Below are 23,778 nucleotides of genomic sequence, written 5' to 3' on the forward strand. Positions count from 1 at the left end.
TGATGTGTCAGGCTTATTTAAAAAAAAACTATTTCCAATTTCATCATCTTTATTATCAACAAATTATTTGTTCTAGACAAACTTTTTCCAATTGGAAACTTATGGTAATGAGCATCACTTTGTTTTCGTTATAATTGCACTTAGATGCTACTAAATAATTCATGAAACAATATAAATAGAAGAAAATATTTAAAATTAAATAAGTATCTTCACAATCAAATGAATTCGCCCTTGAAAATAAATTAAATGAGAAAGGCACCCCAAGGGCAGAAACTCATCTTTTTCCATATCAGTCCATTTTTCTACTTACTCAAGTCAAAGCTCCAGATAAAAATAAATAAAATTACCATAAGAAATGCTTTCATAATAAATCAAAGAATGCTAATTTGTCTTGGTGGAATAAAAGAAAAAAAATGACAAATCAAACACGAGATTTAAAAAAAAATGGAAAGTTGATTAAACAATCTGCAAAACTCAGAAATACTATCACATGAATGAAATATACATTACGGTTTGTGTCCTCATTTCAGATTTTTTTTCATCATTTTTTTTATTCAAATTAAATCAATATTAATTCATCATTTCAAAATAAGTACCCTGTTCTATGGCATTTGTAACATTTACAAAATCAATAGGGCTACCTGTTGTTTCTTTTGAAGCTATTCACTTCAAACGAAATTTAGGAACCAAAACTTTACAAACATTATTTTTTTTTTTTAATTGGCACATTTTGGCAGACAGGCACTATTCTTTATAAAATGAGCATCACATTGGATCGCGCTAACTGGATTTTTGTAGTGTAATAACTAAGTACAAGCACATAAGTTTTTCTTAAGTACTACAAGATCTAAACTGGTAAAAATTTAGATTAACAATATCGTCATCATTACAAAAATAAATTTTGCTCATCCTGCAACTAGAAAACTAACAATTAAGTAGACTGGATGCAAAAAAAAGGTTTTGAGATGTAGAAAATCTTCATATCGATAACAATCATAGTACTTATTAGTGCGTTTTATTTTCATTTTGTTGCATACTGAGGCCTACCAGCTAATTCCAGAAGATAACGATCTGGATGATCGATCCAATCTGCTGCTGAAAGCTTAACTGTCCTCTGTTTCTCAGCTTCTCGAACCTCCCATTTTTTCACTTCCAGCTGACGATCCCTACTCACAGGGTCACCACAACCCCACACTTCTACCCTCATAAGTTTGTCTGGTATCTTACTGTATTCAATCTGGATGAAATATAAAAGTTATATATATAAAAAGATTTTGTCAAATGAAAATACAGGGTGCCTATAAGACGTTTATGGAAAACTAATCATAATTTTGAGCTGAAAATTTGCGTATTGGGGTTTGAGGCAATGATCATTCTCCCTGAAATATTTTCAGATCTTTACAACTTCCGGTTATACCGGAAACAGACTACTGCTTCCTTATTTCAAAGGGCACTATCAGTATATTGTTGCATCATTAGATAGCTTCTTTGATGACAATTTCGGCAATATGCCATACCTTGGGTAAGAACTCAACGGTTCATGAGTTAATGGGATTCTTATAAAAATAATGGTGGCGATGAGGACTCACATTTTTTTGAATATTTTCGCAGAAAATTATTACCCATGACAGGTTTCTCTCTGCTCAGTGAATAAGCAGTTAACATTCACATTATTCAAGTGAATATTATCACATTCCTGTACAAGTACTATGCATTTTAATAATTTTCATATTCAAATCTTGCAATCACTCTCTTTTTTCAAGTATTTTGATTTTTTTTTATTTTTCCCGGTAAGGCGCATTTTTGCGCCGTTCCCTTGAGTCCTTGCGTCTTAACGAAGTTACATGTTTACACATGTACACTTTATGTACATCCAGAATAAGTACATTAGCTACATAACAAAGGTTGGAAACACTAACTTTAGAAATTGACCAGTTTTTGTCAAAGTGAATACAGTTGGCATCACCTATTTGTCATCCGTGTCATTGGTAAAATAAATATACTTTAATACGTTTTGGCTCAAATAATGATGAATATGAAATAAAGATAAAATGTCACAATTTTCGATCCAAGACAAAAAAAAAGGAAGATGCTGAATTGAAAACCGTGTCTCTCAAATAGTTTTTTTTTGGGAATGACTCAAATTTCGGATTTGAATAAGCCGTGAACCTAAAAGCTTATATTTTCAAAAATTGTACATGTCAAAAATTATCTTCTATTAACTTTTTCTCATAATCTATCTAAATTTTATTCGTCTAATGTAAAATGTAAAAATTTCGTGGGAACTCATCAATTTATAGAATTTATTTGGCTGTGTTTCCAAAAGAAAGGGGAAAAGTTTATGGTTCTCTGTTTAACTTCCGGATTTCTAAATGCATTTTTTTCCAAGCATTAATAATGCTTTCCAATATGTATCTTTTCCAACATTGAATAGATAACCTTTAATGTACACAAGTAAATCACCCAAACACATTACCTTTTCAAATCCACCATCAATAGAGATGAGAGGATTTCTAGGGTCACTACCCACCCTTAAACCATGTGGGTAACCCCTAGCAGTGAAGTTGAGGTACAACATTTTCAGACCTTTTTCCATGAGGCTAAACTTGGGTAGAAGTTGGTACAGGGCAGATTCTTCCCGACCCCAATAATGATGGGATTCGTGCCATTCATCGGGACAAGCCACACAGAACACACTCTCCTCCTGGGTTTTCAACATCACCAAAGTAGGACCTTTATAGGCAAGAACATGGTGTAAGAACCTACAGAAAAACAGCATTACTTTCAATCACCTTGGATACTCCTATCTCACAAAATATCTGAACTTTACAATGATTCTAATTCATTCAAAAACACCTGAGGAAATCAGTATTACAGAAGTGATTTAAAAAACTCCTTGAAGAAATAGATTTTTTTTTTTAAAGTTTTGTTTTATCATTTATTTCAGACAAAACTTTCGACTATGTTTGCTGAAAATTTGAAAATGTGACATGTAGGAATCCACAACGTCTTACAAAAAAACCCTTTGAAAATTTATTTTTCAATAGATATATATACTGATTATAGAGCTCAAAATAAGTAAAAAAAATCACCGAGGACCCTTATCTTTTACCACGTCAAGAATTGAGGCCCTGATATCTCCATTTTAAAGTCAATAAAGGAATAAAAGAGAATTTGAACCGAGAACTGTACCCAATTCCAAAAACCATGTTAAAAAAATGTTTTGATGATTGGTGTGAGTGTATCATCACAGAAAGTTCCCTGGTTGAGGGCGATGCATTAAATTTGAATGAATAATACTTTTTTAATTCATTGAACAAATCCGGGTACATTTACGATACAGTTATATTTCCAGATTTCACAATACTCAAAAAGTTAAATATAATAATTTCATGGAAATACGAATTCATTCACTCCAATGTTTTCAAAACAAACAGGTGAAATTGATAGTTGGAAATTATATACCTGTTAGCCCCCAGCCCATGCTGGTTGGAATCATATATCAGTACCCAATGGGAAGGAATTGAACTCAACATCCTAGCCATGAACATCATACTGGTCAGACCATTTGAGCTGCCCTCAGGAGAGTTTGCTTTCTGGGGCATCGAATAAAGTGGAGGCAAAGCGCTAGCCAACAGCCAGCTTAAGCTCATGTTAAGGGTGTAAGATGTGTTTTTGCCATTTGATTGAGACGAGGAGTTACCAGCAAAGGAAGAGGTCTTTTCCAAGACGGGTGTGGCCAGTTCCAGGCCTGTAGAAAAACAATAAATGAAAAATAGCCATTTGGGTCTGTCCTATAAAAGTACTCAGGTAAAAAAGTTTTTTCCTAATAATTACAGTGAAAACTCTCTAAACAACCTTCTTTTTAATAGAAGACTCTGAATTGTGAGCATATTTTTCATAAACTAGTGTTTGAAATCAATAGAGTTTACACTGTAGTTAAACAAATTAAATCGGTATGTGAAAAATGTATTTTACAACGGTAACAGAAATTCTGTGCTGTCTCTTATCCCCTATTTAATAAGGCACATCAAACAAGTATACTGATGCTTCTTTCAAAAGCTCCACATAAGGATGTCAGATGTGAGAGTTACATAAGCCCTTTCAGCCTAACATCATGCAAATTCTCCTTTTCAACACCAATCAATATTTTTTACAATAATGAAGAATTTCAAACCAAATATGTACAATGTGATAACGACACCAACACAAAGCAGGAGTGAAACATGTTAGTGACACTGAAAAGCTCTCATGTTCGATTTACTTACTGGATCTTTGTTTACCTTGTTCAAAAGAATCTTTAATGTCCAGACCTGTACAACAGAGAAGTTATATACACATTTACATGTTTTGTTATTGAACTATTTTAAACATGTTAATTTGTACCAATAAGCAACTACAAAATTGTAAGATAGTCTCACTTCAAATATACATAACCTGATAAAGACCTATAATAAAGAAATATGTATTCAAATAAAATGATTTTTATCCTCTCCTCCTAAACCTTTATGAGAACCGTTGAGAGTGAGTTTGTGCAAGTTAGAAGTAGTTTGTGTTATTTAGCCTCTTTCGCCTAGTTTTTATCAACTTAGACAAAGTACTGTTGAGAGGGATATATACCATTTCAGCAGTCAGTTAAAAAATAAATACGCTATATTTTAAGCTGGAGACCATTGATTTATGAGGTTTTCACTATTATCCATTTCGAAAAGTTCTTCATTGCCGAAAGTCCTTATTTATTTTTTTTTTTTTAATGGAAAAGAAATTAGATGAATTTTTCATTGAATAATAAATAAATCCATGATATTAACTTTCCAAATATTTCTTTTTTTATGAATTTTCACATGAAAATATTATGTCTTATCAAACAATAAAATGTGATTTTTATAAAATTTAAAATAAAGATGTAAAAACATAGTTTGAATTCTTGCATGTGATAGAAAAGGATGGTAAATCAGAGGAGCGTTTAAGATATCATACCGAAAAGTGGTGGGATCTCAAAAACGCTGTGGGGAGAGGAATAGTTAAACTTCGGCAGATCCTGAGAATGCCAGGTGATATAAACCCCTCTTAACCTAATAGTAAAATGAAAATTACCTCCATGCCAGAAAATTTCATCCCTGACCAATTTGAATCTAGGACCTTCTTGGGTCACAAGCAAAAGCTTTAAAACTGGGCTACTATCTCATGTTAGCATGATTTATTATTCTACCAAAAAATTAGTAAAGCAATTGAGACAATTTTGAATGAAGAATATCAAAAAATATTCTTAAAGTCTCCATATCTTTATATTTGAAATTAAACCTTTTCTGATAAACTTACCAGTGACCAAATCGATTTCATTCTTCTCTTCCAGAGTTCTGTAAGCAGTAGCTAAAGTGTGGACAATGAATCTGTGTACTGGTTGTAACAATCTTGGGCAATTTGATTGCAACCAATGAGAAACATAACTTGTAGATAAGGAATTTTTGACATGAAAGCAACTATCCACAATAGCTTTTAAAGTTTGATGTAGAAAATAACAAGACTGAGGCCCTTCAGAGTAATGGTCCATGCTTATGTGATAAGAAGACATAAGTAGCATTTTTAATAAGTCGGGAGTTATTGTTTCATTATTATTATCTTGATTTTCCACAGAAAACATCTTGACCAGAATATCACTCATTGTAGCATCATCTAATATCTAAAAAAATTGAAATATATCAACAGAATTAAGATTCAGGTTGAAGTAACCACATTAGTGTCCACAAAAGCTTTATTTGTATTAAAGGCTGTTTTGATAATATTGTCATTTTCAGATTCCATGTACAAGAGTATGGTTACATCAATTCTAAGTATGATATACTGAGACTACTCCAAATATTTCAAACAGAAACAATGATAAAAACAAAAGTAGTTCCTTACTTGTAAATACTTTGCACATTGTTCTACAAAGGCTTGAGTTCCTATATATTCTTTGCTAGAATTGGATAACTTGTGGAAATAATTGAATAATTTCATAGCAAGAACATGGTACCTCGGAAACAGATATTTCTACAATGCAAAGGACATGTTAAATTCTTTCATCAGTTGAAAAAGATACTCACAGTAAAAATGTTGAGAGTAATACCCAACACCTTTTCTTCAGCTGAGGTTTTTTCAGACAAAATCTAAAATGAAGAAAATACATTACAATGAAATAGATATTGCCTGACCCAATAGCAAATAATTTAGAGTTATTCAGAACATATGGGTCGAAAAACATTTTAAATAGTAAAAAAAGTAATTAAACATAATCTGATTTAATCATACAAATGAACCATTCTGATAAATGGTTTAGCTTAAGATATAGATTAATAAATCGTTAAAAATCAAGAATAATATTTCTAAACATCTAGATGTACTAACCTTAGCCAATTTCGTTACAGATTCGAAGTTGGTGAAGTGCTTATCTTGAATATCATTTCCAGATATACTTTTGGAAAAAGATTTTCTAGACGAATTATCCGATGTTGACTGTGATGATGTTGATTTATGCTTGCTACTGCCATGATGCCCATGGCTATTACCCATTTTTATTGTTTAAGACGAAACTTACAGTAATTTTTCAACAGGTCATCTTTGGTATGTGGAATGGTGTCAGCTGAAAAAACAACAACTACGACGAAAGCAGTTTGTTTTTTACTCACGTGGGTTGGTAATGCTGTTCGAATGTCAACCTGTCATTCTTTTTCTTTCTTTTTAAAAGTCGTCTGATAGCAGAATTTCTTATTAGACATCTGCATTTCAATTGAAATTTTAGAAGAAAAGAATTTTTAAGTTACATGATCCTAGACACATTAAATCAATTTAGAATTATGGTTACAACAAAAACCTAGATTAAAATAATGACATTTTTAGATTTTCATATAAGAGCATTTTTATCTGTATTCAATATAAAATAATTGAATTGACATCTTTAGTCTTTAGAGGAAAATAAAGTATTACAAATAAAGGAACAACTTAGGCTTTCAAAACATTTTATTCAATTCCTAGGTTTAACAATAATACACATGGAGTTGTGGACATAAATCATCTTAAGAACACTTGCGTAATATTAGGCACTGTTCTAAAATGTGAATTTGTGATTATAGTATTTTTCTGTAACTCGATTTGCAAAAATATAAGAAAACTAATCAAAAATTTTATAATTTCAATGTGAGTATAGATGAGGTTTTACTTGTGCTCCAAGACCAGGGCCTTCAATTTGTCGTAGTTTGCCCCACTGAAGGAAGTGATGGTCTCTTTAAGTTTGATGAAGATGAATGTTGGCATGGAAGAGATATTGTATTCCATGGCAATATCTTCACATTCATCTACATCAACCTGAAAACAAATACAATCAAAATAAAAAAATTGATTTCATCATCTAATTTTACTTGGAATTTAATCAATGATAAGAAACTAATTCATATTACAACATACTAATAATATATTGGACTCTTGATTACATAAGTGAATCTAATACATCACATTCATTCAATAAGGTGTCATCAAATATTGACTTCAAAGAAAGAAGAGAGTGATTAGAAAAAAGCCAATCAGATAATGAATGTCTCACGACATGGATGCCCTATAATTACAAGATAGCATATAGTATTGATCTATACTCACTTTCAGGATGAGAACATTGGCATGTTCCTTAGCCAATTCCTCTAATTTTGGAGAAATGGCTTTACAAGGACCACACCAGGTGGCAAAGAAATCAATGACCACAAGTTGGTCCCCAGCATCTGCCAGCTTGCTATCCAAATCATTCTGAAAAATTGATATAATGCCAATATTGAATTTCCTTAATCTTGAATTGATCTGGTTTATGTCAATTTTGAGTTTACACCTATAGGAATATCAAATTTGAAACATTTTAATATGGAATTAAAATATATGTTCTGGTTCCTAAGTTGTCAATTTAAAGATAAGATCATTATTGAGTTCTACACACCCTAAGGCAAGATTATTAGATTCCAAGTAATTTATTTAATTCTCTTTTGAATTTATTGGATTATATTTATTTTCTCTAGATATTTGTATTGGCTATTGTAATAGTGTATATATTAATTGTATATCGAGTAGAGGCTCTAAAGCCTCTACCTTTAATGTTTAGCTACAATAAACTACATTATTATTATTATCATTATTAATGAAAACCTAATTTCAAGGTTAACTTACAAAAGACAAAGTAAATACTAAAAGCAAATGATAGAAAACTCATGGTTTCAATAATGATAAATTTATCTGAGAACGCCATATAGTGACTAAGTAAAGAATACATTATTGGATATTAGAAAAATGATTCATCATTTTTCATAGATTTCAAAAAGTGACTTGCAACATTTCCTACCACATTTATCAAGTACTTGGTGGTCTGATAAGAAAAACCAATAGCATCATCAAATCTAACTTCTGATTTATTTACCTATTCTAAGTATAAAATTATTCCAATTTTTGTGAAGAATGAAAATTCAAAATTATTGAAACGCCTATAAAGGGCACAACTTAAATGAGAAGTATGCATGAAATGGTTAAGTAAGATTCGAATATCCAAAATTAAATAACATCAGCCAATTCAAACATAAAATATATCAATTTTCACATTGAAGCCCACCAATGTAAAATTATCTCATATAATAAATGAAGTAATTAAAATATGTGACCTTGCACGCACGATCATTACAATGAATGATTCAATAGAATTGTATCCGAAAATACCCAATTAAAATTCTCTTGAAAATGACTTCAGCGACTGAATTAATCCTAACATAATGGTATGTATCATTATACACTCATGTATCTAATTCCAAAAATGCTGGATTCAAACCACACCTACGAGTCTATCTTCAGTCATGAAGTTCTTAAAAATCCTTATTTGAAATTAAGTAAACTCACCTTGTCTTTGATGTGTGTGACCATTTTGAGAAATAATTAACACTTTTTAATAAAAAAGCCGTGTGAAACCTTGGAAAATTGAGGTCTTCTATGACGTTGACGACTATGGCAAACTACTACTTCTGCAGCCAGCAATACAAGAACAAGGAACACCTCCTCTCCTCCTTACATGCGTCAATCCAACGACACTACCCGAGAAAACCTCAAACCGGAATAGTGGGGAAAATTGATTGATCCAGAGAAAATATTAAATAACTTTCCCAGAACCAGAAGTCAACTGCTGATGTATATTGTAGAATTGAGCTATCGCATAAAATATTGTATCGACCGATATCTACTTCCAATCTTCTAATTGAAAAATGTAAAATTAATTGATGAAAATATAGTCTAATCGGTCTTGTCACGCGCAAGGCTCTACAGAACATTGACCCCCATAATTTCTGTGATTTTGGTTTCACGATGTAAATAGATAAAATTCTACATTAACGATAGAAAAATGAGATGGAATATTATTTATTCAATGAAATAATGCCTCAATAAATCGATTATCGTGATCAATAATCCTTTAGAAGTCCAAAGTCGACTTTAAAGATTTGAGGTGACCTTGATTTTTTCAACTAATAATTTCCTAAAGTGAAAAATCATATAATAAATGGTGCCTCGAATTTTTTTTTTTCTGTAAGATGTGGTTTTTATACTAGGAAGAAATTATTGTTTTATCAGGATTTCCTTATTTTATAAGGTAGGTGTGTTGATTTATTAATATTCAGTTAGAAATAGAAGGAAAATTATTGTTATTCTCATGACCCCAAATGAATCGATATGTTAATGAATATCGTTGACGCTTATAAATTGTAGAAAAAAAGTTTTCAGTCGTAGAATAGTGAATGAAAATTGTGCTCAAAATGTGAATGTGAATGATGTATGCAAAGTGATAAAATACCTTCCTAAAAATAGAGTGATAAATTCCATCAGAAATACGTTGATCATGTAATTAATTCTCTATTTTATAGTTGAAAAATATTAAAAGTGTTGGGTTTCAAAAATATTAAGAGAAGGTAAGTTCTATTCAGACCTGTGAATTAAATACATAAATAAAAAAATTCTGTGCAGTGAAAAAAAAATTAAGCAGAACAAAGGAAACACTGAGCACTAAATATGAAGAAATCTTCTAATTTTTATGGTTAGCAACTCATATGAGGAAAATTATTTGTATCGTTGCATTTGTATAGCTTAACATGTTCATTATTCTACAAGACCATAGTCATGATTTCAATTCTTCAGAAGATGTTTGTAGAAAGAAGTTATTTTATTTCTATTTTCACAGAGTATATTTAAAAAATCTAATAGGTTAGTTCGGTCGTTAGATGGCACTCTGAAACTTACATAGGCAACACATAATACATTTTCTATTTGACATGACAACTTCGAAGTTTTTTTTATTTGAGGAGAACATTGATTACACATCATTATTATTTTGTTGTTGATAGCCTTTCGCTGATTGAACTTTAAAATTCGATATAGTCCGGACGTGATACATAAGACGTGTGATATATAGTTTGAAAGCTCTTTTGATTCTGACTTCGTTAAAAATCGTTATTCGTTTTCAGTACCTATGGAATTAATTCTTCATTTTTTTATTGTTTAATTGTCAATTTATTGTATTTTATAAGCACTGGGAAGATTCTAATAGGTTGCTACTGAAATATAAGTTTTTTTGTTTATTCTGCTCAAATTTTCAATGGTTCTAATGATGCTATCAACACCAAATTTTGGAAGAAGCTTAAATTGTTATTCTAAATATACACGTTAAATCTCAATTCCGTAGGTTCTGTGATCAGGAAAATATTGGGTAATTTTTTTATATTCAACTTGAATTTTCTATGGTTCTGGTTATGCGATGCGATCCACATGAAATTTTGCACGGAGGTTGAAATTATTATTTTACAACCAAATGCAAATTTTCATCTCTTTCGAATATGCAGTTTTGGAAGTAACAAGAAAACAATATTTTGAACCGCTAAATATAAATATTTACGGAACCCCTATCAGGATTATGCCCATTAACAAACTCAACTACCGCATTCGAGATCCGAACATACCTTGAAAATTCAAAATTTCTAGGTACTTTTGTTGGGGAGTTATCGTGTTTACGACCGGTCGGATATATTATATTATTGTATTTGACTCTGACCACGCCTACCACAGATTCATCATCGGCTATTCGACGAACCTTATCGTTTGAGACTTTTTCGGGTCAGAATTCGAAAATTACGAACTTTGTAACGAAATATTATATTATATTCGAAAATATTATACTTATAAATGTAATTTTTTTTTCGGATTCCAGATCAGTATCGAAATATCTTTAAAATGATGTATCACATGTCCTATAGTGCCATTTAATTGAAATGTTGATAAATAGTGGTTTCTGTTTACTTTCATTTATCACGGAATTGCAACTAAGTGATAATTAAGCAATTTTGTAATCGAAGTTCACTACAAATAAAATCAAAATTTTTTTAAATTTCTTCAAGTTTCATGCGGAACTTCTTTATATTGATATCCATTGAAGTTTTAAAATATTTAACAAGTACTACTAGTTATGTACCTACCTACTTTTATTATGAAATTTACAGCAATTTTTTGAGAACATACGTTGAAGACGACAAGATGGAAAATTTGAATAAATCACATTTCTACATCACACATCCCAAATTCAAAAATGAAACTACGAAAGATTCAAAAGAAAACAGAGAGGAAGAGCCAATTGTGATGTTGTTTGGTTGGATGGGAGCCAAAGACCAGTACTTGAAAGTTTATTCTCAGATTTATGAAGAGAAAGGGTAAATAAAATATATTTCATACAAACAATCTCAATAGAAATAATCTATATTACTATAAATTCTATACTCCATGTATAATGAAATAATTTTATATATGTAATTAGATTTAGATTTCTAGCTGAGTTTTCTTTCAGTTATCCTACAGTGAGGCTCACAGTTTCCCCACTGATAGTTCTATTCAAGAACAATGAGATGTTGAAATTTTCGGATAAACTGTTGAAGCTATTGGACGAGCCTGATTTCAAAGATAGGCCAGTTATAATCCACCTGTTTTCGAATGGTGGTGGTTTTCAATACGATATCCTGTATAAAGCCCTACAAGGGGATGAGGCAAAAAAGACAAAGGTAAAAAGCTGCAAATCCCATAGATCTTTGTATTGTATTTCGATTTCAGGTGAAAGGAGTGATATTTGATTCTGCTCCTACAAAGACGACAATCTACAACAGTTTCTCTGTATGTAGCATGATACTCAGTTCCATTGTGAGCAGCAGGTTGTTACTTTACCCCTTGACAGTGGCATGCGTGGTTTGTACTGCTTCAATCACTGGTATGAGGGTAAGTAGGTATACCTTAGATTATAGTTGTATTTTAATCTGAAATGTATGTTTCCGCCAGTATCAAAAAATATAGGAATACAGGGTGTACACTTTTAAAACGGCCTAACTTCAAGGGGAGATTATACAAATGATTTGCAGCAAAAAATGTAATATAACACATGGTCGAAATGTTGTTGGTTATTCTTCAATTTACCATTTTTTGATTTCACGGAATTTATCACTTTTTTCCATAAAACCAATTATATCTTATTCATTTCTGCGTCCTCATCGAATTTGATCATATATTCCGAAAGTGCATTGAATTTGCCCCCAACCATGAACCAAACATTGATTCGAAACTGCCTTGACTAGTGTAAACTTCTCCTAAAATCTGACGGTCTCCTTCGGAATCACCCTCTATATCAATATGTATTAGGTACCTAGATACCTATTTTGAGTAAATCACAAACAACGCTTTTCAGAAAATTCAAAGGGACGTCTTCAAAAAACCAGTACATGTAATGGATACCTACAATAATCTGAAAAATCAAGAGAATTTATGTCCGCAACTGTTTTTCTATTCCAAAGCCGACTCATTGGTTCCTTATAGGGTAAATCAATTTTTTTGTGTGAGTATTTCAAGGATAAATAATTAAATATCTTCTTTCAGGAGTTGGAAGATTTTATAGAGGCAAGAAAAAAGAAAGGAGTAGACGTTACATGCAAAATGTATGAGAAAACTCCACATGTCAAGCATTACCCTTTTGATAAGATGGGTTATTGCAAAACAGTTTTCAAATTTTTGAATAGAGTTGTGAAAAAATGATACAAGTGTTTCTTATTGACCTCAAAGGTTTCCCAACACAATATTAATATTAATGTAAGGTATAAGTGATTAAATAAAGTAAAAATAATAGTATTCACTTAGTGTATCATTGATATTTTTTTACATCATAATAATTTGTCCATTCAGGTAGGTTCATTCAATAATAAGGATATTAACCGTTTGTTGGCCTCTCTTTTTTGAAATGGTTTATGTGCTTTTTGTATTGTTATTTTATCAACACATAATTCGTCATATTTATTCGACCTAATTCTGAAAAAAGTTTTCTTCTTCAGGAGAATGATGGATAAAAAATCTTGGGAAGACAATACAACAGACGTTAATGAAAGTTCCGATTTTATGAATCTCAAGTTTAAACCTGAAGAAAAACAAAGGAAGTTCAACGATTATAATGTTTGGATGAGGTCCTGCTCGAAACTCTATACGAAGAAAGGGGGTGAGAAACTATAGGGTTAAAACGACAATGGACTAGTTTAGTGATGTTGATAATACTATATTTGACACGATAGAATTAAAATATAGAGCAAAACTGATAAATCAGTGAAAAATTTTTGAAAATCCATCAATAAATGACTGAGAAATAGATTATTTAAATTTACGTATTTTAGCGCGAAACGTCTTTGGTCTCCGACTCGTCTGTGACGTCACGCCACTTGCCTGTGATCGCTACACCATAAATTACGTTTAAATACTTAGCCGCGCCAAGGCTCTCGCGCCGTTTGTAGTTGTACAGTGTAGTTTTAACTCGAGTTTTGTTTTTATGTCACCATAATGGAAGAAGGCTTCGTGAAAGAACAAAGTTATTTTTACTCAATAACTCATTTCAAACCAACTTACACCTTAGTATTTTTATTATCAGAAATAGACAGCTAGTACTGATAGGTACTTACATCAAAATGATCTTCACACACATATGAAGTAGTTTTAGGTCCAATTAAGTCACGCCTCATTAATTTGCACCACTTCTTCCTTTGATTCATATCATTTGGTACATGAAAAAACAATTTATTGGGGTTTTTAATTGTCGTGCTTGCACACATAGGCACAATACAATATTTGTAGGATTTTTTTCATTTCAGCCATCGTGTAATGAACAAAACACGACACGAACGGCACAAGTGATTGTACACCAATGAATTCGTAAGCACTCTGCGAATACCAGTCGCCTCGTGTGAGTGGCGTGACGTCACACACTAGACTATGAAATTATTCTTCCAAGCGCAACTTCAAAGTCACATAACTTTTTCATTTCTAAAGATATATCAATGATTCTTCCACATTTTTGTTTGATTTTACTTAAATTTTTAGAATTAATCCTTAACAAAAAATGAAAACAAGTACATTGGGTATTCCCAGTGGACAGGACATTATGTTTCAATTTGCGCGCATCAGGTATATCGTGCCTCCCCAATTCTTGATTTTCAAGTTTAATAATTTGATCAGAATAGAAACAGAACTAGATGAGATTTTTGTGAAACAAAAAGTTCCATATCTTGTCTAAAGACGGTACTTTTCAGTAGGTGTTTATGTGAGCTTTGAAAAATATGCCTCATAAGAACTAGATACACCCACTGTGGAATATTTTTTTAAATCACTTATTTGTTTTTTTATTTTGAACATTCGGATGAAGGGTACGAAATAATTGATTCCTGTCCAACCAAAAGAAATACATTAAAATTCTTAATTGTTTCACATTCTTTTTATCATCTCATTAACACCATATGCCATTAATTAAATAATTTTGAAGAATTTGTATATTGCCTATATTAATTTAAGAAATATTACGCCATTATTAGATGTTTCAAGTTCATTAAATATGACTAAATACATAAATTATGGGTTTCAAATAAATTAATAAATTTATTTATTTAATGAAATGGTCTCCAAGATATCCATAATATTTTTTTGCGAGGCGTTCTCAGCCAATTTTGAGGGTGTGCCCTCTCTAAGAGGATTGCGGTGTTTCATCCTGAGTGTTCTCTGCCATTTACACCTTCTTATTTGGTGACTTTTCCATAGAAAGGTGGGGTTTATCCCAAGTGCTTACTCAAAGACATTAAGGGAGTGTTAGACCTAGTAGTAATAATCATTATATTTTAGCTGTGATAGGAATTTTAAGGAAAAAAATGGAATACACCATAATATAATATTAATTTACTACTGACTTTTACGTTTAGGAATTAAATGCATGAACAAATAATTGGTCCAGAACCTCTTGGATTCAGTGTGTCATAGTCAATGAAAAATAGTGCAAAGTCCACTTTGCACTTGCTGGGGTGCAAGTTATCTATCGCCCCCAAGCATTCGAATTGGTTATAGATGGCCCTCTTTGATGAGTTTCTCTTTTCTTTGGAGGGTTTCAAGCTTCAACTTCGGCTATCACAATGGTATAACGCAATGGGAAGTTTCGTCTGGGAAATTGGATTGGACATATGGAGATATTGAATAAATTGAATCTTTGAAAAACCCTCGAATGTGATACAGTATCTTCGATTTCGATGTACCCTTTGAAACGATCATTGGTAACCGTCTCAGTGCAATGAACTCCTTAAATTGCTTGGACAAAAGTCCTCCATCAGGTAACCGATGGATCAAAATCATAGAGAGGAACAGGTATTGGGGTATATGCACCTAAAATGAGGATCCTGGATCCCTGAGACACTAGCTGTCCATACGATCGCACAAAAGAAATCTTAATGGGGCGCATCACTATGGCCACGCTGTGGTCCTTAGAATTATGTAGTCAGGGGCTCTGCTGACATTGGAGTGCTGTAATCCAATAAAGCAACTGACCAGACGCAATAAAGTAACTCTACTATGAGTACAGGAATATTGTGTTATTGAAGCAAACTAAAAAACCGATGAACTTGTGAAAAGAGCATCAAGGTTAACACCTGTTGGTCCCGAGCTTTTTTGTGGGCTTGTAAAGCACCAATATAAGGCAGCGGCCTAACAATGGGCATAGATCAGTATAATTACCCTCTGAAGGAACACTTCTGGTATGGCTCAGGCAAGACCTATAACAGGAAGCTTTTGAAGCTACAACGATCTGAGCTTCGGGTAATGGTGGGACTGCTGACAGGACACTGTCGGTGCAAATTCCTTTTCTACCACAGATGAGATTGGCAGGTTCTATGGAGCGGAGGTAGAAACAGCCGAACATGTCCGGAGTTGACTGTCCTAAAAACCACTCATATGTGAAAGTCAGTCCTGTATACTCACGAAGTAATAGCCGAGGTTCCTAAGGATGTCATCGGCTTCGTTAACAGTATCGACGGCCTTCTTGGCCTATGAATAGCTAGGCTGAAGAACAAAAAAATCAATTTGGTCGCAATTCCCGGAAGGCTAACAGAGCCGTAACGACCCCGATTCAGTAATAATAATGGTTTTGTGTTTCGGCCAAATGTCATTTCTAGAACACCGTACAAAAAACTCGATTTTTCTACTGTTCATTCTTTCTTGATTCCATAAGGTGACCCCGTGGTGGGAGGGACATTATTTTGCAACTTCTCTCTAAACTGTTGATCAGCGATTCTACTTGTAGTAGCAAAATGGTTAGTTATTTGGTTCGTGTTCTTCTACTATTGCAATATCGATAATACCGCGTACTATTTTTCACGATAGCACAAAACTATTTCACAAAAGGCTAACCCTATATAATTTTGGGCGTCTTCGGGTCATTTTATTACTGTAATAGACGGCTGCGCATCTCTCATATTTTTTATTAAGAACAGCAGTATAATAGCGCAGTCCATAGCCTTCTAAATATATCTAGATATAGGAGGCTATGGGCACTATTATTGAGTACAACAGGTCTATTTATATTAGGATTAATTGCTACTACCATCTTTTTTAATCATTTTATTCAGATTTTCAGATCCATTCTTACCTCATCCTGTCACTGAATAATAAAATACAACAAATAATAATTGCTACTGGGTTTGCTACAGCAACTAATTTTTTTTATGGACCTGTTGATATAACCTCCCCTTTTCCTTCATAATCATATTATTTTAATCCTCGATAGATTAATCCGCGCAAGACATTTGCTAGCGCTAGACTTAAATGTAGACATAATCTGTGTTTGCAAGGTTAAGACCTTATCGCTCTCGTATAAGAAAATACATATTGTATTGATCTATATTATCGCACTTTCTATAATCTAAGATAAGGATATCACATCACACACTCATTTATCGAAACGAAATACAGCGTACGAGGTAAGGCACAGAAGAACAAGTGAATATCGAGATTTTTCTGATTATCATTTACGTTCGTTATAAATATTTTGTTTTTATGGAATTTCTTAGGGAAGCTATGCTACTATCATATAACATCTTGGAATATAGTAGCTCTGGTGCCAAATAAAAGCATTTATTCCTATAAGGTGCAACATCATCTAATATAACTGAGGCATTCTGATGGAGTTGAACTATATAATATTCCTTACCATTTTTCACGTGGTTAGAGGGAGAAGCGAAGTTATAGAGGGTCGAGGAAAAATTATCCAGGTTTTTCCTTGCTGACCAACGACCATTTTTGTTTTGTTAGGTTAAGCAAAGACATTGTCTGGATTTCTAACAATGGGAAAAAATATTAAGAATACAATATGTTGTATGGAATTAACAATAGAAAGAGGAAGCCATAATCGTTGTATTTCCTGAACAGTAATTTGTTTCAACTTTCAACTTCTAATCAGGATTTTTGAACGTTTAGAAATTCATAAAATGTGAATTACTTCCACCGCCAGTAGATTCCTGTAACTGAGAGAACTTTATTATAGCACAACACTCTCAGTTTACATCCACTAGATTGCTCCACATAAGTGATTAATGATTTGAACGGTTATAAAAGCCTTTTGACCCATTCAAATACGAACAATAGAACATCGGGAAATAATTGATTCGTCCTCTAACAATTCATTATTGACTGATATTTGAAATTAAGACGGGTAAAGTCGAAAAATATGATTGATTCTGAATCACCTCAAGATTAATACGAACGCAAATCGTATGTGATGGTCTTTTAGTAGTGATATTGGCGGAGGAAATTTTGAACCCAACCCAAAGTTACCATTTTGAACTAAACTGTATTTTCCTTCAGATTGAACTTCAAATAATTAAAATTATCGACCTCTCCGATGACGGTCTCCAAGGTACCGGACGGACAGCGGAACCAAATCGATATGCCACATTGGCGAACGCACGCAGGGAAAATGGCCGAAGAAGACAATCTGGAATACTACATCACCTTTCCAAACCCCAATTTCGACTACAAAAACCAAAATGGTGACGACTTCGTGTTCCTTATCGACGAGGAAAAAGTACCGGTGGTCATTCTGTTTGGTTGGGCCGGTGCTGAAGACAAATACCTGAGCGTCTACTCCAAAATATATGAGGAAAAGGGGTAAGTCAACCCTTGCTTTGAATCGAAGAAGGCACTGCAAGTTTTGTACAAAGGTTTTATGCTTTCCATATCAATCTAACTAATAAATAATCCAAAGTTCATTGCTCTTTAATTAAAAATTTGGATTTTCCTGTAAAAATATTCAATCAGGTTGTTTTAGCTCTCTCTCGTGTTCTGCCGACTTCAAATATTTAGAATGGAAAATAATATAAGGTATACTTGACTGTGTTCACAATTTTCAATATAAAATGAAAAATCTAGCGAAGTTGTAGTGATCACGTCTAATTCAAGGAATCTTTATTAACGTTTAATGATCGTTTCGACAACGATGTTCTCATGGTTAGAAACCGAAAGTACTCATCATAATATTATGCCATCTGTGAACTCTTGAAAAATATATATTAAATAAAATATCTAGGAGTTGAACCCTGAAACGTGCATGTAAACTAGATATTTCATTTTATATTGAAAATTGCGAACAGTTGAATATAGAGTGTATTATTTTCCATGTTAATATCGATGTTATTGAGAAATGAGCAAGTATTCAATTTTTTAGCATTTGGTGAAAGTTTTTTTTTTCCTTAAAAATCCCCTTCGAATGGAATGTATAGAATCCAAAAATCGAATAAAAAATTTGTTCGTTTGCCGTCTAGAGCTTTCTCGGAATCTGCAATAAGAGCAATATTGGCAAGAAATTTAGAATAAATCAGTTGTGGATCGTCCAACCTTTTTTTTTTTTAAATTTGAATTTTTTGTCTTAATTTTTTTTTCACAGAAATTGAGTAAGCATTATGCAATTTGAAACGCGAAATGTTATCGTTGTACTGAATATATTTTTTATGACAAGCTCAATCAATTTCGGAATTATGAATGTTTAAATGTTTCCCATAATCTAAACTTGACCTAAAACGTTACATACCAACCTATAGTAATCGTAGAATTATTTCGGGCAGGTTTTTGTTTTACTGCAAATAACTAAATTATATGAAACTATAAAAAAAGCACAAAATCATTTGTCGATAGAATCAAGTTCATCAATATGTAATAAAATTATAGTGCATACGTAGATATAGGAGCTATTATATAAAAAAAAAAATTTCACATTCGTGCAAAAACGAACCGCAAATAATATCACAATATCCTTATGTAAATAAATTACATATTTTTAACTTGACCTAAGTTCGGCCACAAGTTCGATCCCGAAGAGGTTAAACGCTTTTTTCATTTCACAATTCGCTTTTTATTGATAGCCCAGTCATATTAGAGTTTCACATCGGAATGAAAGATCATAATCTGGAAATTGGTATGAACCTTTGTTTTGTCGTTCTAAATGTTGTCTCAAAAGTCACAAGTGCTATCGTGTCCGCGTCTTGAGAAGATATTGAAGATCAAAAGGTCATAAAAATCGGATTTTCACGAATATCTCGCTTTCTATTGCTTAAATGAGATTTGCACTTATCGATAAAAGTTGTAGAGTTTGAAATTCTCTACAACTTTTGTTTGAACTTTTTTTCATACGATCAACCGTTTTTGCGGTAGACCGCGAAGAATGCGCCGCGTACAGTCATATATGAGCCTAATACAAGGTCAAACGTGAGTCACGGTTATTAAACGTTGTATAAAGTTAATTATTAACTAAAAATTCATAATCAATAAAAAATGCCCATAATTTATGTACTAATATTATAAATTATTTATATTTAATTAAAATAAGTGACTTAATTATTTATATTTAACTATTTGAGTGTAGTATATTATTAATTTTGGAGTATAGATTTTGCTTATATTTTAAGTTAAAAAGATATATTTATGTATCATTGAATGTAGCAGATTATACATTTATTGAAATGTTAGTTCAAATGTTAAAAGAATTTTTGTTGATTTTAATTATATTACAATTGTAAATGGAAGCTAGTTATCTTCTTCTTCTTCGTCGTCTTCTTCTTGTTGTCGCTCGGAATTTTTCTATTCATTGTCATCATCCTCATTATCGGTTATCCAAACCTTCCAGAATTTCAGGATCATATGTGCTGTCTTCATCGCGATTACTTGGATATAGTGAAGCGTTGAGGCAAGCTTGTCCAATGGCTATAAGCCATAGTAGTAACATAGTAGCCCTGATTTTCTGCATCCACAGCGGGGACCACAACCGTTTTTGGAATTGCAAAATATTATATTTAATAGTTTGGCTGGTGCTGGAGTCAATAACGTCCTTATGGGCTCCACGATTTCATTTTCAAGCATCCAGCCCCATTCTCGAAGTTCTGAGTCCTTCCCTAACCACGTTTGAATCTGGTAGTAGACACGATGAGCTGCTATACTTGTTGGTGGAAGTGTTGACAATTTTACAGGCTTATTTAATTTCGTTAATTTGATGAATTGCGTGTAGCGGAAGTGATCAATGTTGTCCAACAAGGATACGCATTCCATTTTCAAATAATGTTTGTATGGGGGAGTTGTCTTCTTGGAATACTTCTACCAGTTTATCCAAATTGGGAATTTTCTCCAATTTTCTAGTTACAGTTTTTTTTCGTTTTTTAGATAGCGCAGAAGTCATGTCACAGCCACTAAATGCGTGTTAAAATAGAATGTATTTTTTAGTATGAGGATATTGGTCAAAACTTTTAGAGGAATATATTTGTGTCTGAACATTGCCTTTGCCAACTTTTTCAAAGAAAATTTCCTGATGATGTGATTGAGTAAGTCCAATTAAAATCATTATCTTCTCCTATGATGACGGCAGTCTTTTGATGTTCTGATATTGCAATAGCTGTCTCCATGATGAGAACATCTCAGCATCATCTCTGGCTTGTTTTGTTGTGATATTGACAGTTTTTAATTTTTCAACAAGTATGTCGATAATTTCTTTTTTATTAGACATATTTGATAAGAAATTTTCTTGGCTTTTTTAGTTGATAATTAACTTTATACAACGTACTGATAACCGTAACTCACGCTTGACCTTGCATTAGGCCATATATGACTGTACGAGCACTCTTCGTGGTCTACCGCAAAAACGATTGATCGTATGAAAAAAAAGTTCAAGCAAAAGTTGTAGAGAATTTTATACTCTACAACTTTCATGATAAGTGCAAATCTCATTTAAGCAATAGAAAGCCAGATATTCTTGAAAAACAGATTTTATGACCTTTGACCTTCAATATCTCAAGACGCTGACACGATAGCTCTTGTGTCTTTTGAAACAACATTCAGAACGACAAAACCAATTTCCAGATCATTATCTTTCATTCAGAGGTTGACCCCTTTTTTTACCTAATATGACTGGGCAATGAATAATCTTTGGATTTAGAATTATTTCCGACATGGACCATTGTGCAAAATTCGCAGTTTTTTATTCAGATAGGATTCTACCTAAAACGCGTAAGCCGTAAAAATATGATTTTCGAATTCGTCCCAAATTCGATTATGTCTGTTCGTCCGCATCCACACGATCTTCCGAACAGAAGGACTTGAAAACTCGCAATTTTTAGTTTAGGTTAAAAGTCAGAATCCGACTGTAAAATGGCCCTTCGAAATCTTGTGATCTATCATTATAAAACTGCTGCTTCGATCAAAATGAAAATCTGCACTTGAATGAAGATGATAAATTAAAGTATTGTTCCTAATTTCATGTGGTTCAACTAATCAGATCCGAAGAAAACTCAAGAAGAATTTCGAAAGAAAATTACCACATATCTCTTTTAATACAAAACAACAGATTTTGGGTATTGATAATTTGAAGCATTGTGCAAAATTTCAAGTTGATCGACTAACCAGAACTAACAAGAATGTCTAGACCTTGTAGTCAGAACTTTAGATAATTCAAAAAAATTATTGTTCCTATAAACAGTTATGGTCTCCAAATCAGCAATTTGCGCATGTATGCGAGCGCTCAAACGCTCCTGACTTCAAGTAATCGCTTTTCTCTTAATTTTTAATTCGATTTTATCTATTTCTAGATTGATTACTCTCAGGTACATCTCTCCAGTCAAATATCTATTTTGGAAGCAAAACCGAATGGCCAAAATCGGAGAGAAACTAGTCAAACTCCTCAACGATCTCAATTTTGGAAACCATCCTATTATCATACATTGTTTCTCCAATGGAGGGGCCTTCCAATATCAATTTTTCTCGCAAGCCCTTAAACTAAGTTCGAAACCAATGCAGGTAATGAATGTACTTCATTAAATTCTTCATCGATCATAACATTGTTTCTTCAGATAAAAGGAGTTATATTTGATTCTGCACCTGGTAAACGGAGGGTCCTGAGTCTCTTCAGAGCTATCAGGGCTATTAGAGGAGGGAATAAGCTGTTGGATATTCCATTATGTTTTCTGATGACCATGTTTTTCACCACAATGTGGTTACTAGAGATCATCCAAAATTACTTTACCAAGAAGAGAATATTTCAAATGAACCCTTTAGAAAATTTGAAAAACGAAGAGAATAAGTGGCCACAACATTTTATATACTCAAAGGGTGACATACTCATTCCTTATCAAGTAAGACCTTTAAATCTTAATATTGAAATATCACATGACTTGAATTGATGATTTTGGTGAACACAATTTATAAAAAATCTCATCATTCTCAGTTATTTCAATAATAGTCTTTTTCAGGATGTGGAATACTTTGCAAGTTACAGAAAGTCTATGGGAGTCGATGTTACCCTGAAATGTTACGATGATACTCCTCATGTTAGACATTATCCCTACAATAGAGCAAGTTACACTCACAGTGTTTGTAACTTTATGAACAAGTGCTTAAATATGTATTCTTAGGATTGGAGAGATCTTGATAAAGAGGAAGGTTCATGATATAACCTGTTCATCTAGAAAAATGTATATTATGCCTTCTACTTATGAATTAATAGATAGGCGAACCAGAAAATCTACAATGCTGATCTTGAAGATCTGTTCTACTATTTTTCGCTCTGAGAATGACTGAAAAGATATTGTCATAAATTAGAAGTAGCTTTTGCATCTAATTTCTTCTTGCTTATATGGTCGGACTGAGGAAACATTTTAGGGTTAAAATTATTAGGAAAGGTTTGGTCTAAGAAACCTTCAGTTTTTAAAACTGAATTTAGTGTTGTCTAGCTGGTCTGGATCTTGTATTACACACAAATATGTGCATTTCAACTTGTGATATTTTGTATGTTAATTTCTTTCTTTAATAAATTTTATCACTGTTTATTTTCTTATTTTCATTCTTGAAAACATGAAATTTGTCATAAGAGGG

The 23,778-nt window shown here is 32.5% G+C and overlaps 4 protein-coding genes across 7 annotated transcripts; 2 read left to right on the forward strand and 2 right to left on the reverse strand.

Annotated features, from left to right (window-relative positions):
* Positions 1-31: 31 nt before the first annotated feature.
* Positions 32-6,676, reverse strand: LOC123675748. 2 transcript variants are annotated; one of them, XM_045611239.1, is made up of 8 exons: positions 6,388-6,668; positions 6,087-6,149; positions 5,905-6,033; positions 5,323-5,683; positions 4,269-4,313; positions 3,466-3,751; positions 2,477-2,762; positions 32-1,237 (listed from the first exon to the last, which is right to left on the reverse strand). In XM_045611239.1, exons 1-8 carry the CDS (start codon positions 6,550-6,552, stop codon positions 1,022-1,024), a joined length of 1,551 nt encoding a protein of 516 aa, XP_045467195.1. In that variant the 5' UTR covers positions 6,553-6,668; the 3' UTR covers positions 32-1,021. The 2 variants fall into 2 exon arrangements, with proteins under 2 accessions (XP_045467195.1, XP_045467196.1); XM_045611240.1 differs by lacking the exon at positions 4,269-4,313 and having other exon boundaries at positions 6,388-6,676.
* A 305-nt stretch (positions 6,677-6,981) lies between these two features.
* LOC123675753 (thioredoxin-2-like) lies at positions 6,982-9,983 on the reverse strand. Its single transcript, XM_045611247.1, has 3 exons — positions 8,905-9,983; positions 7,633-7,776; positions 6,982-7,344 (listed from the first exon to the last, which is right to left on the reverse strand). The coding sequence occupies exons 1-3, from the start codon at positions 8,926-8,928 to the stop codon at positions 7,195-7,197; spliced, it is 318 nt and encodes a 105-aa protein (XP_045467203.1). The 5' UTR covers positions 8,929-9,983; the 3' UTR covers positions 6,982-7,194.
* LOC123675751 (transmembrane protein 53-like) lies at positions 9,507-23,732 on the forward strand. Of its 3 annotated transcripts, XM_045611242.1 has the most exons (6): positions 9,507-9,646; positions 13,407-13,567; positions 18,235-18,537; positions 22,497-22,704; positions 22,758-23,039; positions 23,157-23,732. In XM_045611242.1, the coding sequence occupies exons 3-6, from the start codon at positions 18,272-18,274 to the stop codon at positions 23,316-23,318; spliced, it is 918 nt and encodes a 305-aa protein (XP_045467198.1). In that variant the 5' UTR covers positions 9,507-9,646; positions 13,407-13,567; positions 18,235-18,271; the 3' UTR covers positions 23,319-23,732. The 3 variants fall into 3 exon arrangements, with proteins under 3 accessions (XP_045467198.1, XP_045467200.1, XP_045467199.1); XM_045611244.1 differs by lacking the exon at positions 13,407-13,567 and having other exon boundaries at positions 9,508-9,646; XM_045611243.1 differs by lacking the exons at positions 9,507-9,646; positions 13,407-13,567 and adding an exon at positions 17,179-17,351.
* On the forward strand, positions 11,422-13,210 carry LOC123675749 (transmembrane protein 53-like). The gene is made up of 5 exons (XM_045611241.1): positions 11,422-11,750; positions 11,885-12,095; positions 12,145-12,306; positions 12,770-12,898; positions 12,958-13,210. The coding sequence occupies exons 1-5, from the start codon at positions 11,446-11,448 to the stop codon at positions 13,111-13,113; spliced, it is 963 nt and encodes a 320-aa protein (XP_045467197.1). The 5' UTR covers positions 11,422-11,445; the 3' UTR covers positions 13,114-13,210.
* Positions 23,733-23,778: the final 46 nt, after the last annotated feature.

This window comes from Harmonia axyridis, chromosome 3 (assembly GCF_914767665.1).
Source record: "Harmonia axyridis chromosome 3, icHarAxyr1.1, whole genome shotgun sequence".
Classification (NCBI taxonomy): Eukaryota; Metazoa; Arthropoda; class Insecta; order Coleoptera; family Coccinellidae; genus Harmonia; species Harmonia axyridis.